The following is a 19,975-nucleotide window of genomic DNA, read 5'->3' on the forward strand; positions in this document are numbered from 1 at the left end:
TTGATTTTACGATATTCTAGGCTAAAATAGTTAGTAGAAGCAAGATTTTACCATTTCTCCAACCGAAGACGTCCTCGGTTGGAGGTGTGTCCACGGTACCTTGGTGTGTAATCTCATGAATGTCCTCAGTTTACACCAAATACACACGCACACACGTGGCTTTTGGCTGAATCAACCTATAAGTTGGTCCGAATTAGCCTTTAAGTTCGTCCGAACCCACCACGGTCCGATTCCTCCAGCTGTGTTAATCGATAGTACCGATAAGGTGATTTTGTGTTATCAGATATTTCATTGTACTTTATTGATAAAACGTCAGACTCCTATGGTCATACTAGGATTGTCGATTTATACTGTATACATCATACCCTCAAAATCTCAATGTGCTTTAGTCAGTAAACAGCCGATAATAACTGACTGCATATTTTACCTTGCCCTAATTTTAATCCTGTTCTATTTTCAGCTCGCTGTACATTGTCCCGAGATAAGGATATCGATCAGTCTAGCTCGACTCTTGCCTTAGTAACAAAACACGAACAAGTAAACAGTCGGGGAGAGGACGGTTGTTCGTTTCTGTTGACTAGAGCTAAAATAAATTAAGAAAGTGTGCTTATTGTAAGTTAATTTTGTTCTGTTTTATAATGGCGTCCGCTATAATAGATAATGACGACGGCCCAGCTTGCCCAATTTGTTTGGGACAATTCAACATACCAAGGCAGCTACCATGTGCCCATTCATTTTGTCAGAGCTGTCTACGGTCTTATATATCTACCAAGATGGAGAAAGACAGTGCATTGAAGCAAATTGAGTGTCCTGTGTGTAAACAAGTCGCATGTCCCTCCAGGAATGATCAACCGACATGTCAATGGGCGTCTCTGTTTCCAGCTAACACATTGCTACAATCGATCATGCCAAAGAAGTCGAATGAAAACCGCTTATGTGATGCTTGTAACATTGAGGGTGCTTCTGTCCTGGCAAAAGGTTTCTGTGCAGTATGTGAGGAGGCAATGTGTGAAGAATGCCTGAAAGTTCATAGGAAACAGAAATTGTTAAAGAATCACACCATTATTACAATGGACGAATTAATAAGCAATCCACAAAATGTATTGAAATTTGCAGAAGGTTTTACTTGCTCTGAAGATGGTGGAGAAGATATAAAATTTTATTGCAGTGATCACAAAGTAGCCTGCTGTGGCACATGCTCCTTTCTCAGGCATAAAACATGTGCAAATGTGATAGATCTGAGGGAAGACCTTTCAAATTTTCTTAATCAATGTAAAGTAGACAAGGTTATTGGGGATCTAAAGAATGTGGAAACCCATCTGAAGAAGTTTTATGAAGTGACAGAGTCAAATATTAATACTCTTGAGTCCCAAGTTAATGGACTGACAGATAAAATAGCAGAGGTGAGAAGAAAGATAAATGAAGCTCTGGATGACCTAGAGACACGAGTCAAAATGGAGGCCAACCGCCTGTATAAAGAAGAGACAGTCATAAAACAAGAAGAAAGTCATCATTGCTTGTCACTGTTGCATGCTGTGAGAAATTCTTATGCTTTTCTTGAAACAGTCAGCAGGTATGGCAGTAGAGCACAAACGTTTCTAATGACAGAGAAGATGATATCACAACTGTCCTTCTATTACACTCAGATCAGAGGCAAATTTGATAACACTGACACAGCCAAGTTCCAACTGGAGTTTGCTCCTTTGGTGGAGTCTTTTTTGTCACAATCCTTGTGTGATATTGGAAAACTTGTGACAATAAAAAGCTCAAATAATCTTCCTTTACTGGCTTTGCAAAAACCCACCAAAGACTGTAATGTTGAGAGAGCTGATGTAATTAATTTTAATGTCCCTGGTGGTACTAAGCCATATTATACTGGTATCACACTTCTCTCTGGAAACCGAGTTATGCTGGCTGATTATATAAATAAGAAGTGTATCCTACTAAGTTCCACCTATGAATTCATCACTAGCTTCACACTGTCACAACGGCCATGGGACATAAGTGTGGTGGATAATGAGGAAGTGGCAGTATCTCTGCAGAATAAAAAAAAGATCCAAATAGTGTCAATTCGTAATGATGGCATCAGTCCCGTCAGAACAATAACAACTGAACATGCCTGCTACGGAATCGTTGATGCTGGGCACAAAACTCTTGCTATAACTGGAATGTGTGCTACAGACAAGTATTACTGGAGTCTGATCAGCATGGAAGGTGACATGAAGTCTTTTCATCAATTTGACTGTACAGGTTCATGTTATAACCATGTAGCCCTTGATAAAGATAAAATACGAGTGTATGTCACTTTACCAGGAAATAATTCTCTTCACTGTTTTGATATGGATGGAAAGAGGCAGTATACCTATAGTCCTGACAATCTTAGTTTCCCTACTGGAGTTTCTGTGGACAGAGATGACATCATCTATATTCTTGGATTTGATTCTAACAACATTCATCAACTGTCTCCTGATGGATCTGTGCTACAGGTTATAACAGCTGGAGTGCCACAAACTCTAAGGGGAATTTGCTTTGACAATAGCAAAGATTTGTTTTTTCTTACAAACTACTCAGATGCAAACAACCTATATGTTTACCAACTCAGATAAATCAGATCACGAGAAAAAGGATAAGAACAAGATGTATTACATAAACTATGAAGCTAAATCTGTGTCTCTATATATCAACACAAACCTTTTCTAAATATGACCTCTTTTACGAGACTACATGTCAAGGAACTACACGACTTGTATGGATCACCCCAAAACCGAGAGAATTAGGATAAACTATACAGTATTTACATACCACTTTTTGTGGGCACAATGATTTCCTTGGATGATCTCTTAGGAAAGGTTTATTTGTATATGCAGATGTAGAAAGAAAGATAGCTATTCACTTTGAATGCAAAACAATTCCTGTTTTTTGGCTGAAGGTATTGCTAAGGTGCTGGTGAATGCAATTATTTATGATATCTATTAAGAAAAATCAGTTTGTTTGATACTTGTTATAAGGACTTTGTGAATATTATACCGCAAAAAACAATAGCAATTCACCCGTGACCTAAGCATTCGAGTCCTTTGACTCATCTCCCCAATGCATGCTCAAAAGTCCATAGTAAATCTGGCATAAAGTCAGATGCCTTTCCATAGAACTATACATAGAAATTTACACAGAGATTGTGAGTTCGTATATTCAGTTCTAAAGATGTTCTATATTCCAATATAAACTCAATCACAAGCAATTCTGATAGCAATATATTTATGGCAAGTAGAGACTTTGCCAGACACCATACCTTCAACAACCATCTATAATAAAATAATTGCTACCTGTGACTACTGAAAGAAATCTGGATAATCAACTTGATATTTAAACACTAAAATAAATTTAATTAAAAATATACGACTGATAAATGGAAACATTTGCATGCTATATGTTGTCATTTGTTTCTATTATCGACAACATCTGCTGCTGGCTATTCAATGAACAAATCCACTTTAATTTATTACACGCATGTAATAAATTTGGTATAAATTCAGATTACTTTCCATAAAACTTTTTTTTAAAAATCTACACTGATATTGTGAGCTTGAATCTTCAATTACTAAGATATTCTATCTTCCAATGTAAACGTTTTCACAATGATCAGATATCAATTTATTTATAACAACAACAGACTCTGATAGTCAAGATAGCAATCCATCGACAATTGAAACATTTGTTACCTGTGATTATTATACAATTCACGGATAATTTACTTGTTTAAACACTGAAATAATTTTAATTAAAACAGCATGACTGATAAATGCAGATAAAGTATGTACGCTATACCCTGCCCTTTGTGACTATTATCCTTATCATTTGTTGTACTGAGCAAATCCACTTCTGTTACAACAGGTAAAATGGGGATAGATATTTGATGTATTAGTATTCAAAATGCAAAGTGTGTATTTGAGACAAATGAACAGCTGAATTAAAAACAATTTTTTTAATGAATGGCATGCGTGTGATTCTCGATTTTTAACATAGCTTTAACAGTTTTTCAGTCATCGCTACAATGTCTGCATTGTAGCAGTTTATAGTGATGTCTAGCATTGGGGCATCATGCCACAGACATGTGGTATCATGTCCCACCCAGTCACATTATCCTGACACCAGGTCGACCAGTCCTAACACTAACCTCTTAATGCTAAGCACCTAGTGAGGCAGCTGCAAGTACCATTTTTTTATACGTCTTTGGTATGACTTGACCTCCCACATCCGAGGTGGCTGCTCTACCGCTTATGCCACCAGAACAGTCTGCATTAATGGATGTAAAGAGAGAATGCTTGAAAGTGACAATCAGACAAATGTGACTAAAAATACAAAATGTGAATAAACTGTTTGCTAATAAGGAACTGTATCTGTTCAATTATTTTTTATCCCCATATCTGAATTGTCACAAAACTTGGACACCACTTCCTCCACCACCGGTGAAAAAGTAGTAATTGCATCTTACCATGCAGGTGAGAAAACCTGAAGTCAAACAACATTTTTATTCAAATAACATGCATAAATTCATTAATGAGGTGTGGATGTGGTGTTTGATATATGAGCTTTCATAATACAAAACGTGGACTTGATACCAGTGTAAAATCAAAATGAAAAATTTGCTTGCATGAATGGGTGGAGAAAGAGTAAGATTGAGAGAAAGGGACAAAATGTGAATAAAGAACTGTATCTGTATAATTATTTATCTACCTGTATATTTGATTTGTACTTGAATATTGCTTCCTCCATCACTGGTGATAAAGTGATACCTGCATCTCACCATGCAGGTTTGACAAACAGTAGGAACAAACTAAAGTCTAACATTTTTATTCAAAATACATGCATAAATTCATCCATCCAGATCGAGTATACAAGTACAGTACAATAGTATGTCCTATTGACCAAAATACTCCATCTTATTTTTTACCTAGGTTAAGCACTTGTATTTGTGGTTAGAAAGAAGCACAAATGAACCAAAATTAAGATAAAGCTATACTGCAAAGTGGGAATATATTATTTCTTGCTTGCTTTCGCTGCTTCATTTGAGAGCTGGGAATTAAATGTCATACAGTCCATTATGATAGCTCATAGAATAATTCAGTCCATGCTTGTCTTTTGGCTAAAACATAATAAAATCTAGAAATAATTCCAACTCTTAGAAGAAAATGTTCTATTTGTTACCATTATTCTGCATCAAGTAGCTTCACTATGAAAACTGATGCATTACAAAGCATCTATACATGTCTTACTGTGTAAAGAAAGAAGAAAAAACAAAACAAAGAAATATCGCGTAATTAGGTTCAGCTGTTGCTTTTAATGAGAAATAAGCTGAAACTAAATGCTACAATTCACGTAAAATTGAAATACTTTGCAAAATACATTCCAAAACTTCAAATAATCCTTTGTGCAACCCTGAAAAGATTTAAAATAAAGTCCAAATTCATATACTGATATTTAATATCAAATAATTTATTCTCTGGAAGGGTTTTGATATAAGATTATGCAAAAATAACACTGTAATTGCCACAAAAAAGATGAGCCAAAGGTTCCATGAAGCTGATGCATACAGCATTAAAGAAACTTCACTTCAGTCTGATGATAAAATTGGATGGTATGTGCCTTCAGAAAAGATTTTACTAAATTCTGTAAAGGTTGAAATGTTGAGAAAACTGGATGTTTGTCACTCCAACAGAAAGGCCACCAGAATTAAAAATAAAACCCTGCACAAACACAGATACCTGGAATTTCTGTCGGCGTAATTAGAATTGACATATGTAGGTCACATAACCTCATCAGAAGATGACTTCAAAGACTTTTGTACCAATTAATAAGGGCTTCCTAAAAGTTTTCATTTTCTTTTTGTTGATTTTTTTGTGTTTTTTTTTTTAAATGAAAATTCAATTTTCCCTACAGTTTGCTAAGTTTATGACTGTATAAATAAATACAAAAATAGATGGAAGAACATAACTATCCTATGACCAAAACAAAGGGATGCTACTCCATCTTGTATCTACTTTTGTTGTATGTCGTTTGATCTGCCCAATTTTATTTATCTACTTCTTCTTTATTTGTTAAGTACACAGGGATAACAACATCTCTGAATTGAAAAACTGATCTGCATCCCATCTAATAAAAGTTTAGAAGTTTGGGGGCAAATTGCATGAAGATTGTTTAAATTAATACATTGATTTTTCCATAACAGATGCAACCTTATAATTCAAGAAACTTTCACGAAAACCCGTTAAATTTAAAGATTTCTTAAGGTTCTATGAAATATGACAGGCTGTATGGAGTGAGATATCTTTACTGGATACTATGCATGATTGCTTATAGAATGTAATTTCAGAGGTCCTTGAGAGGATTACTCAAAATGCAAATTTTACAAGATCATCCAATGTATCTGGTGGACTCTTGCCTGACATAATCAAGAAAGAATCAGGATGGTAAATAACATGTTTTTATAAGGACCTACTTACCTCAAGATGATCTTATGATAATAACTTTCACCAGGAAAAAAAAGATTAATTATTATACAAGCTCATAAATCCAGTTAGGCCTGTTCCATTTAAACATACATGGTGCCTGGGGAAGGCACTTTAAAAAAAATATATGTCAGGGTACTTTAAATGCACAGATATCATACTAAAATGAAAAGAAAATTCTAAACTGCTTCTATGGGTGAGCACTCCACATGAAAAGTCCTTCCCTGGTTCCAAGGTATGTCTTACTGGTACAGACCTGAGATTAGAAAATACAAATTATGACAACTTTTGAAGTTTGGATATGTCATCAATAAAATACAAAATTTGACAACACTTTGAAAATTCATATTCATGGATATTAACAGTTTAACATTCCTTGAAAGAGACACTCAACACATACACAGTGATTTCTCACGCATGAAAATCTTAAACCCGAAATTTCTGCCCAAAGTGTTAATCTTGCATGTATCATAATCTGTCTCTATATTGTGCCAGAGATTGCCTGAAAATGTAGATCTTTTAATTTTCAAGCCCTCTCCTCGCTAGATCATACTGTATTTTATCATACCTTCTCTAGAACCATAACTGTGTCATAAACATATATAAATACACTTTGACATAACGGTGTAGGATGGTCACACATCAGTACAACATATCATTTTATATGACAAATCATAAACCTTTATATATGCTTTTAAATAGCTTAGAGAAGGGTTCCATCTTGTATTGTATTAATACCAATACACAAAGAGCATTCCATTTACAAAAGCTTCAATAATTTCATAGTTCTTTTCACCATTAAAATAGACATTGTACATTCAACTCACTCTCAAAGATTCAAGGACCTAGTTAGTAATGAAGAAACTGCCTCAGTGGTGTTGGGGCACACAGGCTCCATCCTTCCAATAATCATTTCAGTGATTTGCTTTGAATATTTCTCTTTACTGTAATAAAACATCTTTTGTTTGCCATAGGGTTCTTTCATTTATTGTCATAGAAAAGATATGACTGCAAATTATGACACAGATATAGTATCAGTATTCAAGGGTGGTCACCCCTTCAGGGTTACACCAATTTCTGGACACTATTCTTGTGTGCAAAACATTTACATCACAAAAGACTTCAACCTTTAGGATGATAGGTCATCTTTAACAGAGAAAAAATGTGCATAAAAGTATTAAAGCATGGGGAAATAGTTAATTCTTTATCTATCTTTAGGACATTTACAGAAATAGTTTTAGATGCAGCACCAGTTATGTCTGTCAATATTATTTGAAAACAATTATTGTAGTGCCATAACTGCACAGTATAAAAAAGCCTTTGCAACACCATGGCAATGTATGTAATAACGTCACATGTCAGTGTTACAGAAAGATGTTGTTGTTGTTGTGGGGTTTAACGCCATTTCTCAGCACATGATAGACTATGCATGGCGGCCAGTATAAATGGTGGAGGAAGAACCCGGGCAAACCCCGGGAAGAACCACCGAGCCACGAGAAGCTACTGGCAAGCTTTCTCACATACCAACATTGGCCGAATCCTAGACTCGAGCCCACGCAGACGGACGTGAGATGTCAGTGATCTGTAATGGAGAGCGCTTTAAACCACTCGGCCACTCGGGGCCAGGCAGAAAGATGTAAGATTGTTGACACTGCATTGATTTGATATGAAATTTATGAAACTTATTGATAAATACAATAAGCAAGTAGCTTGAGGCATATATTATTTCATAAATTTAATATTAAAAAGTATCATGTGTTAAGATTCTTCATACCAAATTCAACAGATAAGACATCTTTCTTAATAATATATATATATATATATATATATATATATACATACATATATATATATATATATATATATATATACATGCATACATACATACATACATACATACATACATATGACAAGCAATGATGTGACATGAGTCGGTTTCCTCCTATATGTGGTATGTGTCAATTTCCTCAATGTTAGAATCAAACTCAATCAAGTGTGCAAAGATTATCCATTAAAATCTAAATCCAACTATTCATAAAATCTACTGTACAGACAAAGTCCATATTAATGATTTAAGAGAGATCTTTAGAAACTACAAGCTTCTTCAGGACCAGTTACCTGGGAAATACCTGGCAAACTTATTTATGGCAAGTTTGCTTCTATTAGAAAAAGTGAATGATCATTCTAACAGACAAAGAAATGATGCTTTCATCCAAAACTATATGTACATATTCACAGGATCAATGACAGACACAAAACTAGAGTGCCTATTATTTATGGAACACCAGTGATTTTCATGGCTATTAAAAAGTAAATGAAAGGGTGATGTTCTTTCAATTGTTATTACACCCTGATCTCATTAAATGAAGGTAGTTTGTGTTGGTGTTCTATACATTATTAAAGATTGCTGCATTATTTCTTCAGGTATGCATAGATGCCTTCTCTCATTTTATCTGGGAAAGTTTTCCTGTAACCTATCATGAAGGTTACAAACAAAAAGTCTCTGACAAGACTCAACTATAAATTGTTTTATTAAGACTGGAAGAAGTCAATATTTATAGCAAATGCATTTAGCCAACACACAAATACAAGTGTGTAGCACAGTTTATATAGAATGAATATTTCATTAAAAAAGTAGAACTTTTCTTGAGAAACTTGTTCAACTTGTATCCATTACTGTGGTATCAGATGACGAGGCTGATGCATCCTTCTGAATACTTTCAAACATTGAAGCAAGCTCCGAATTGTTTCTGATCTGTGTCAAAAATTCATTCATCTGGGGATTTTTATCTGCAAAAACGACTTTTTTATTGTAAAATATATACCATGAAAAGCTAAGATACATGACAGTCCTGTATTAAGCTAAATATAGAAAACAATATGAAGCTTTGAAAATTTCTTGAAACTTTGCACAAATATGCATATTTCATCCTAACTTACCTAGTTCTGTTAATTTAGGAACAACTGGATGCAGTTTGTCCTGTTAAGTGATAACAAAACTGATAAGGATTTACTTTGAAATTTTATGGACATTTTGCAATACAAGCAAAATAGGCCAAAAGACCTTAGAAATACACAAAAACCAGAGAAATTAATTTTGAATAAAACAGAAGTTTATTCAAAGTCAAATCAAGAATTTTAACTGAGCGACAAATCGACCTTACATTATGCCATCTATCAGACTCTGCCACAACAAGATATAAAGTGCACTGAAAAAGTACTTTATACACCTGCCCCAAAGGTACAATTTTGGGTGATTTACATATCAACCATTTTAAAATGTTCCTCAACTGGGTACAAAAGCTAAAATAAACTCCTTAATCCCAAAATTTCCCATGTTAATGCTATCAATCCCTAAAAATATGAGCAAAATACCCTTATTTCATGCCCTTCAATGCAAAATGCCCTTATTTCATGCCCTTCAAAGCATTCATTTTTATACTAATACACTTCCAAGTTTTATAATGTTGAATTTTATTTCGTTCAGAAAACTCCAATCAAAAGTAAAATAAATGAGAATCTAAAACCTTTCCTTCATCTAACTTGTCTTAAACTGATTTTTTTTTTTAAATTCACATTGCATTTTCATTTTTATTTGCACAGCAATTTATGACTGATTCATATTTCAATGTCAATGAAGCACAATAATTTGAAATGGAAAGGGATGTAACTCTTACAAGGGTTTTCATTTCTGTTGTACAAAACAGACCCATCAATCCAGATAAGTTTACACTTTTGACTGGTTTGTAAATTCACATCTTAAGATGCCATTAGGCATGGACAGTGCAAAGCTGTAAACAGATACCATCTCATGGCTGAAGCGATCAGTACACACCTGCATCTGGGACAGTTAGGAGAGATGCCACAGCTCTCATTGCTGACCGTTTCAACTCGTCCTGTTTTTCAAACTCCTGTTTGACGGAGTTGGCCTTCACCTTTGTGGTACATGTTGCTCTCAATGGCTCCACCAATCTGTCAAGCCCTGCAAAAATAAGATATAATTGTATGATTGATCCAGACATAAAACTGATTCAGTATCGACACTGTTACAAGACATTTCAAAAGTAAGCATAAATTAATCTATCCTACAGTGATACTGTTAGATTAAGCACCTTTCATTACTGGTGACTAGAATGAAAGCGGTGATTTTCTTCCAAGATGGAATAGTTTGATACTTCTTTACCTGTGACAGGATTATCGACCTGATGGCAGATGGGTCAAAGGAAAACTGATCTAAAAAATTGTGTTCTGCTATAGTTTGTGGAGTTTGTGCAGAGGTGGATAAATCTTCCATGATGATAACTGATCCTTATTTTCATCCAAAGGATAAAAGCTTCATCTCAAATTATGACAGCTGTATTTGAATATACACATGTGCATGATCATGCACACCAACAAGGATACGAGGAACTGCACTGACCCTGTATTTTTCTGTGACCAAGGCAGACACTAAAATGCATCTAATACAGTTATCTGATTAAAACTTTGTTATGGTTAAATAATGTAAGGTTCTGATATACACACAGATGCAAACCAATGTTTAGCACACCTGTACACATAGATACAAATGTTTAACACACCTGGACACACTCATACATACAAATGTTTAGCACCCCTGAACACACTCATATGCATAAATGTTTAGCACACCTGGACACCCATATACATGAATATTTAACCCACCTGGACAGACTCATACATACAAATGATTATCACACCTGGACACACTCATACATACAAATGTTTAGCACCTTTGGACCATTACATACAAATGTTTAGCACATCTGGGCACACACATACAAATGTTTAGCACACCTGGATACATACATACAAATGTTTTACACATCTGGACACAATCACACATACAAATGTTTAGCACACCTGGACACACTCGCAAATATAAGTGTTTAGCACACTTGGACACACTCACACAAACAAATGTTTAGCACACCTGGACAAACTCACATACAAATGTTTAGCACACCTGGACACACTCATACATACAAATGTTTAGCACATCTGGACACACTTGTATGTAAACATGTTTAGCACATCTGGACATACTCACACATACAAATGTTTAGCACACCTGGACACATACATACAAATGTTTGGCACATCTAGGCACACTCACACATACAAATGTTTAGCACACCTGGACACACTAACACATGCAAATGTTTAGCACACCTGGACACATGCATACAGATATTTAGCACACCTGGACGCATACATACAAATGTTACAAATGTTTAGCACACCTGGACACATGCATACAAATGTTTAGCACACCTGGACACACTCACACATACAATGTTTCGCACACTTGGACAAAGTGAAGATACACCAAACCTAACACACACTGGTTAAATACTGATCAAACACAGTCATCGTTAAACATCAACTGTTCTCATGGCAGGAGCAATATACTTACAAATTTAGTCAAATTCTCTGTCTAAAATATGCAAATACAATGCTTATCGAGAGGTCCACACACCACCTACCCAAAGCTATTTCTTATAATTCTTAATTCAGACTTGACTGATCATGTGTCCATAAAGAGGCAACACATTTTCAAAAATGATGGAAATTCATACCATTCTTAAGGCCATCATTTGTGTGTTTATAAAACAAAAAAAAAACAGAAATATAAGTTTATAGCATCAAGGTCTTTGATAAGTTTGATAATACGAGAGATCCATGCATATTAGTGAGGTGATCTTCCATCTAAATATCTAAGGTAGTTACCAATTGGAAGACTTAACCTTGAAATATGTCATCAAATTACCCAAAGGTGTAACAAGTTCAATTACGAGTGAGATTCACATCTGTAAATGTGGTGAACACCACTTCCAACTACCGTCTCTCCAGTCGACCTTCCGGATATGTTTGCAAATTTCTTCCGTGGCAAAGTACAACCCATTAGAGATAAGCTTGACACCACTATCTCATTTGACTCGTCGTAACCATACAGTTGGGATACAGAATTTGAGCGGCAACCATTAGCAACATTTGAACCTGTCTCTATGGATTTCGTACGTACAATCGCGATGAAGAGTGCACCAAAGTCATGTGAACTTGATCGAATTCCAACATCACTGCTGCTAGAGTGCTTAGATCCAGTGTTGCCTTCACTAACTAATGTTATTAATACCTCTCTCTCATCTGGAAAATTCCCATCATTTTTCAAAACTGCCACTGTAAAGCCTCTGCTGACGAAACCAACACTAGACCATAACAATTTAAAGAACTACCGCCAAGTTTCTAATATCCCATTCATTTCAAAAATCTTAGAAAAGGTTGTTCTATCCCACCTTGTATCTCATCTAAATTCAAATAGTCTATTTAGCAATGTACAATCTGCATATCGCCCTTGCCACATTACTGAAACTAGTCTTCTAAAAGTAGTTCATGACATTCTCTCTGCGTTGGATAGCGGAAAGATCACAGTCCTCACCCTCCTTGATTTGTCTGCAGCATTTGACACAATAGACCATGATATATTATTTCACCGTCTCCAGCATGTATTTGGCATTCATGATACAGCCTTACTGTGGTTCAAGTCCTACTTGGTCAACAGGACACAAATTGTATCTGCAAATGGAATACACTCCAGCCCAGTCGATCTATGTTGTGGTGTTCCAGAGGGGTCTGTTCTTGGACCTGTTCTCTTTATTCTGTTCACTCAGTCGCTCTCAAGTGTCATAGATCATCATCCAGTGTCTCACCAATTGTACGCTGATGACACCCAAATATACAAATCTAGCCACCCAACTGAAGTTGATGCTACCATCCAAGGTGTAGAGAGGTGCATTTCTGATGTGAAATCATGGATGACTTGTAACAAGCTGCAGTTGAATGATGATAAAACTGAGACCATTCTGATCACAACACAAAGACTTTCTCATTCACATCCTTTGCCTCAAACAATAAATATCAGTAACGCCAACATTAAATTCACACAATCAGTACGAAACCTAGGTGTTACTCTGGACAGTGCTCTCAGATTGCACCAACATGTCATGAACATATGCAAGGCTACATATCCTGAGCTGAGACGCATTAGCTCAATTCGCAAATATCTTTCAGTTGATGCCACTAAAACACTTGTGTGTTCATTAGTACTTTCAAGACTGGACTCTTGTATCTCAATTCTGTCTGGTTCATCTCAATATCTACTCCAGAAACTCCAAAAAGTTCAAAACACAGCTGCTCGGATCCCTACACTGGCTATCCATTCGATCCAGAATCAAACACAAAATGTGTTCTCTGTGCTACGTTTCACTGTCGGACTCCAGTCCAACATACCTATTTGACCTCACCCATGTGTACACACCAGCAATATACTTACGCTACTCTTCTGACAATCGTATACTCATTATTCCCACTATGAAAGCAAAGTCATATGGACAGCGTTCTTTTTCATACCAGGGCCCAGCAACGTGGAATGAAGTGCCCTCTGAACTTAGACACAAAGACACAGGGATCACATTCAAGAGGGCTCTCAAAACTCACTTATTTCGACTGCAAGAACAAACTTAAAGACCTAATAATGTTTCCTACCTGAAATATTCTCAGCATGTTTTTTATTTTTTAATGTTTTTCTAGTTTCATGCTGTTTGTTTTTGTAATAATATTATTATGCTTTTTATCTTATAGGTGTTGTAAAGCGCTTAGAGCTTTTAAAGATTAGGCGTTATACAAAGTCCTCAGTATTATTATTATTATTAAAATTATAGCTGGTACCATTAGAAGCTTATAGGCTTATCACCCCACCATTATCCAGTCACCCTTTGCAATATTATTCATGTAGTTGGCATCATGATACGTTAATATTTTTCGCCCCGCCACTCAATATTCATCCAGTGACTTGTTTTCTTATTACCCGTTTCATTAAATTATAAAAATATTTGTGAGGTTCAATGCCAGTACGTTGGCATTAAAACTGAATGGCATACGTTCCGGTTAGATTTACCTCCTCTGGAAATATATGTCTACAATCTGCAGAGTAATCCTTCTCTCTGATGCAGTATTATTGGCTAATATCAAAATATATTTACATAATTGAAGACCGAGTCATACAAAAAAATTATTTTCATATTTTTGGCGACACGCTTAAAATCATTCTCACAATGGCTTCTTGAATTTAATAATATTTTAAAGGAACCAATTGTTGTCTTAACCCAAAAGATACCTGGCATTCATGGGAAGTTAGACTGAACTCATTGCATCATCTGAATTAAATACCCCTTTGTTAAGAAGAATGTGTTTACTTTGTTGGTTGAAATGCACTTTTAACAAGACACACACTCTTGTATAATATTACTTAGAAGTATTCAGAAATATATGTCTGTTTGCTTTCTTATCTTGTGAATGGGTCTACTTTATATTTGCAAATTGGGCTTGGTTATAGTTTGGGGTATGATGGATGAGTTTATGAAGGTTCCATATCGTTCGCAAATCTATGCATTGTGAATGCAATAGTCCACTACCCGAATCGTTCGTGTAAACACATTTGTACAGTTTTCATTTCGATAATATAATATGTTAATCTTGGTATTGGGTTAAAAACAGTACATGTAGAAATATTAATGTTGGTAGATATTTATAACTGTCGGAATTATACACGGAAAGTCGTTGTTTCTATCACTGTGAAATCTTGTTTTATCTAACGAAGACGCATTCAATATGTTCCTTAAGTTGAAGCTACTAATCAATATAAGTGTAACATGTTTGAAACGATAATTAGTGTTTGTAAGCATATATTTCAGTTAAAGACATAATACACATAATGAGTCACATTTATCAGACAGCAACAACACAAGCGGCAACAAATATATTGTTAATAATAACAAGAAAAGAGAAGAAGAGAACGAGGCTGTTTGCTCAGAAACAAAACTCGCGATTAGTCGGTCGAATTTGTAGGTCTATATACATTTTAAGTCAACGGAGAAAAAATAAAAAGTTGGTTTTAACTTTGTAAATCCTTTTATCAGGAACACCTGCCTCATTATCACACTGTCTAAACATGGCAAGACTGATACACTGAATCACACAGTAAGGACACCGTAGCAGTAAAGATTGAAAAGATTGTACTGAACCTGATATTTAGAGGTACAAGGGTCACCCAAGCAAGTATGTTGCAATATGATGCAAGATTTGCATTCCTCATATGACATTGTGACACGAAGGTTTCAAATTTTACCGAGCCATGGTGATACGCGAAAGATCCAAATAACTAAATGACTACTGAACAGTAGCACGCACTTATGAATAATGTAAAGTAAAAAAAAATCTTCTGAGCTCAAATTTTAGGTCACCGTCATCTAGGTATGACATTAGTGTTATACGAGCAGTTAGTCGATTATTTTTTAATGGAAATTACACTACGCTTTATCTACATCTACGATTGTCCTCGCAATTAAGGGACCATCAAATTATTTTCTTGTCGGTAGCGTTGGGATATTTTTTATAACGTTCCTTCTCTCGTACAGCTCGAAACACTAATCTTGCTTTGATTTCAAAGATATTAATTTCAGTAATAAAGCTGATACACACAAACAGTGCAATTTGTAGAAGCCGCATACCAGGCTTCGTTTTTATCTGGAAGTGTCTTGGAATCTGCTATGTAAGTGCAAGGGCTAACAGACCAGAGATGTTCTAAATGCGTGCGCATATGTGGTATATACCATCATTTCATAACTTTTACACGCACAATTAGCATCTTTTGGAGGGAATTTCCTTGTACATGAATAAGTTCTCGAGCAGCTGTAGAATTTGTTTTTATTATTTACTGAAATAAAACACTAAAGTTATTACTGTACGAACTTAAACTACGAAATAAATATTGTCTACTGCCGTATAATTTATGCAACTTTGAAATTTGATATTTTTAAGAATAATACAAATCATTTTAAATAAATATATCACTTAAGCTGAAATATATTTATTTGCCAAATACTGCATGTTTGTCGGAGGTTAGCAGATAGTCATGTCACGTGATTTTGTAGGCGGAGCGATCTATCATCTCGAGTAAGGTCAACTGGCCTGAGTCTGGCCCTGCAGTCATATTATCCTGACACCAGACCAACCAGTCGTACCACTAACCTCTTAATGCTGAGTGTCAAGCGAGGCGGCTGATAATACCAATTTTATAAGTTTTTGGTATAACTCGGCCAGGGTTCGAACCCGCGACCTCCCGCATCTGAGGTGGATACTCTAAACACTAGGCCACCGGCGGTCTATTCAGGAAGTAAGACACTGACCACCCCTAATCCGACTATACATATCAGGGGCGACGTCTTACACAGTAGTACCGGGGTATTGGTGTTATGTTGTTCAGTTAGCAACCTTAATCTTTTATTAATCAACCATTCAAGCATTAATGTCTAATTTTTGAATCAGTAATCGAGTCCGTGCCTCTAAAATTAAATTCTTTACTGGCCACTCAATGTGGCCCTCAATGGGGCAACTAGTTAATTGATGAATATAATTTAAAATTCAAATAAAGCTAGTTTTAATAATACATTAAATACTGCATATATAATAAAAACTATGCACTATTCATTTGATTCTACAAAATGTATTGATAATGAATCTCAAGGAAGAAACAGTCATATTACTGTTATGGCAAGGTATGCCCTTCTTACACAGAGAGGCTAAGTTCTCAATATATTTCCAAACTATATATTTAGTTGGCTATTAATTCCAAAATCTCAACGGCATTTTATTATATGCATCTTCTCCAATTTTGTAATCTAAATCGTTCCTAACACTACCATGTATACATTTTGATATTGCAGGTACGTTAATGTGCTCTATGTATGAGAAATCATAGTCTAAAAAAGAGCAGATACAACAGTATCATCTTACCCCATTTTGATGATGCACAATTTGGACCCAAAGTCACCGACTGATGTACACAATATGGTGTCTCCGTTCTCCAGAGAATGAATCTTAATGGCAAAAAGATAATTTCCATAAAAGTCCATTTCATTAATTATCATGTTTTGAGTCAATACAGTTCTCTTCAAAGTCCTTAGTAGCTATTTCGATGAGGCAAACTACCCTCTGCCTAAAACAGTCAGCTACTACAATGTGATAGACAGTGAACGCCTACGTCAGTTAACACAGTTAACACTGTTTAGAATACTGTAATGAATGCTAACGTTCCATGAGGAGCTTTTGTAACCAATTTTTTAGAATGTTTATTTGTTATTGTCCATTAGGTTTTTTGAACAATAAAAGGGTAATAAGCTAATTATGATAGGCTATTTTTATTTTACTAACAATTAATCAGCTTTATTATGTTACTATTATTATTATCCCAAAATTTATTAATTGTTGAACTTATGAGACAAAAGCACTCCCCAAATCAACATTATGTTAAATATAAGAAAATCTTTTTGAATGCTAAAGTGAGTTTTTTGTCTCTTTTACCCAGTAAACATGAGTAATCTACATGTAGCTGGTGTCAATCGAAAACATTGTTTTCTAGTGGCGCATATATTACGACAGTGGCACGGGGAGTTGTTGTTGTTGTTGTTGTAGGGTTTAACGCCATTTTTCAGCACACGATAGGCTATACATGGCGGCCAGTATTAACGGTGAAGGAAGAACCCGGGAAAACACCGGAAAGAACCACCGACCCACGAGAAGCTACTGGCAAACTGTCTCACATACCCACATTAGCCGAATGCTAGACTCGAACCCACACAGACAGAGGTGGGATGGCAGTGATCCGTAACGGAGAACGCTTTAGACATCACGGCCACTGGGGGCCCCGGCACGGGAAGTAGTAGATTGTGTGAAGTGCAACAAATCATAAAACCATAACTGTGGTAGTGCGGGAGCCATATATTTAAGGTCAAACGTCACCTAGCTCTGTGTGCACATACATATATTTATGGCACAGGACAGTGATGGCTAGGGATGACTAATCTAGGCCAATCATTAATCGTGTGCTAATAATAGCAGGGAGATAGCAGATGTAATAGTCCAGCAGATCAGGGCTCTGCATCATTGTAACAGAACATAAGTGAAACAAATATTACAAATACAACAGTCGTATTTTGCCAGGAAAGCTGTTGTCGACACGGTACGTTGATGTAAACAATATAAGGGTTGTTAATTATAGTTGCAGTTTCGCAGCTGTCTCATAGCCAGATGCTGCTGATTACCGTATATATGTATGGGATAGTCCTAGTAAGAATAAAGTTCATTAGGGCTTTGTGTGGATGTAGAGGTATAAATAGCAATACGAACAGTTGTTCAAATTTGAGAATTAATTTCTGCAGGAATATACATGTTGATGTGAAAGACCTCTGACACTATCACTTGTTGATAAACACATGCTATGACATGGCCACCCCATTACTTCAAGTTTAACTAAATCAAGCTTAAACTAGTAACCATGTTTTTATATTGACGAGTTATTCGTGTACAGAGCCTTTTCTTATATTGGGGGATACATTGTATCATCAAAAATGAGAACTGTACAAGCTTAAAAAGGTCCAACAATTAATTTTTCGGGGTTGACAGGTATTGACACCGATGCATTCTATTTTCCTATTCTTGCTTAAATGACTTTTTAAAATGTTTTGTCTAGAAAATAAAATAAAAAATTAAGGAACGCCCAATACGCTACTTGTACTATAAAGCTCATTTTGCTCTGCTTCTCTCTCGCTCTCTCAACAATATATTGAAAAGGAATTCGACGAGAAAGAGAGATCACTTCTTCATTTACCCCTCTTTGACAGCAAAGTGAAATTTGACTTGGGAATCAAATAAATAAGACCTTCGTTCAATAGCTGAATTTTCCACCTGGTGGTATATTCATGCAAAAAATTAATTCTCACATTTGATAAAATATTTGGTTCCCGCATACAAAGCCAAGTGACGTCATCCATAAATAAACCAACCATGGTGACCAATTCTGCGCGTCGGATAACGACACGACATTCCTGTAAATATTGAATCACGTGCTGATTTTGGTCGAATATTCAATTTGTATCAAGAAAGAACGATCGTCCTTTTAATAAAGGAAGTGATATTCATAAAGTGTACACAAATATCCCACATTTCTACCCCAATTGCATATGAAAATGTGATTTCTAAATGCTAACATGATCACCCACTCCATGACCTTCTTGAACTTGTAACCCAGAAAATCCTATTTACTATGTATCTTTTAGAATCATAAAAATAAATAAATTATATAAAAGATGGAAATGTATACCTTAATAAAATACAGCATTTTAGTCCAAGTTTCCAATTTTGCAAGAAGCTGTCCCACACGTACAAAATCGTCTGCCATCCAAAATGTGAACTTAATGCTAGAACGGTATTTTCTAGAAATTCTAGGGCGTGTAGTCTGTTTCTAAATTCTTAAGTATTTTTTTATTCCCATCAACGAGACGTTGTAAACACATTACATCGTATTCATTGCTGGTTCTCTTCAACATGATAGA

At 35.5% G+C, this 19,975-nt stretch overlaps 1 protein-coding gene and 1 pseudogene across 2 annotated transcripts; one reads left to right on the top strand and one right to left on the bottom strand.

Moving 5' to 3' along the window:
- Positions 1-381: 381 nt before the first annotated feature.
- Positions 382-4,391, top strand: LOC149787019 (protein meiotic P26-like). The gene has a single exon (XM_089977563.1). It carries the CDS (start codon positions 639-641, stop codon positions 2,604-2,606), a length of 1,968 nt encoding a protein of 655 aa, XP_089833689.1. The 5' UTR covers positions 382-638; the 3' UTR covers positions 2,607-4,391.
- Positions 4,392-9,108: 4,717 nt separating this feature from the next.
- LOC149787020 (cullin-associated NEDD8-dissociated protein 1 pseudogene) lies at positions 9,109-10,800 on the bottom strand (annotated as a pseudogene). Its single transcript, XR_016424831.1, has 3 exons — positions 10,629-10,800; positions 10,342-10,488; positions 9,109-9,296 (listed from the first exon to the last, which is right to left on the bottom strand). The product of XR_016424831.1 is annotated as a cullin-associated NEDD8-dissociated protein 1 pseudogene (transcript).
- Positions 10,801-19,975: the final 9,175 nt, after the last annotated feature.

This window comes from Sinohyriopsis cumingii, chromosome 12 (assembly GCF_028554795.1).
Source record: "Sinohyriopsis cumingii isolate HCF-2022 chromosome 12, ASM2855479v2, whole genome shotgun sequence".
Classification (NCBI taxonomy): Eukaryota; Metazoa; Mollusca; class Bivalvia; order Unionida; family Unionidae; genus Sinohyriopsis; species Sinohyriopsis cumingii.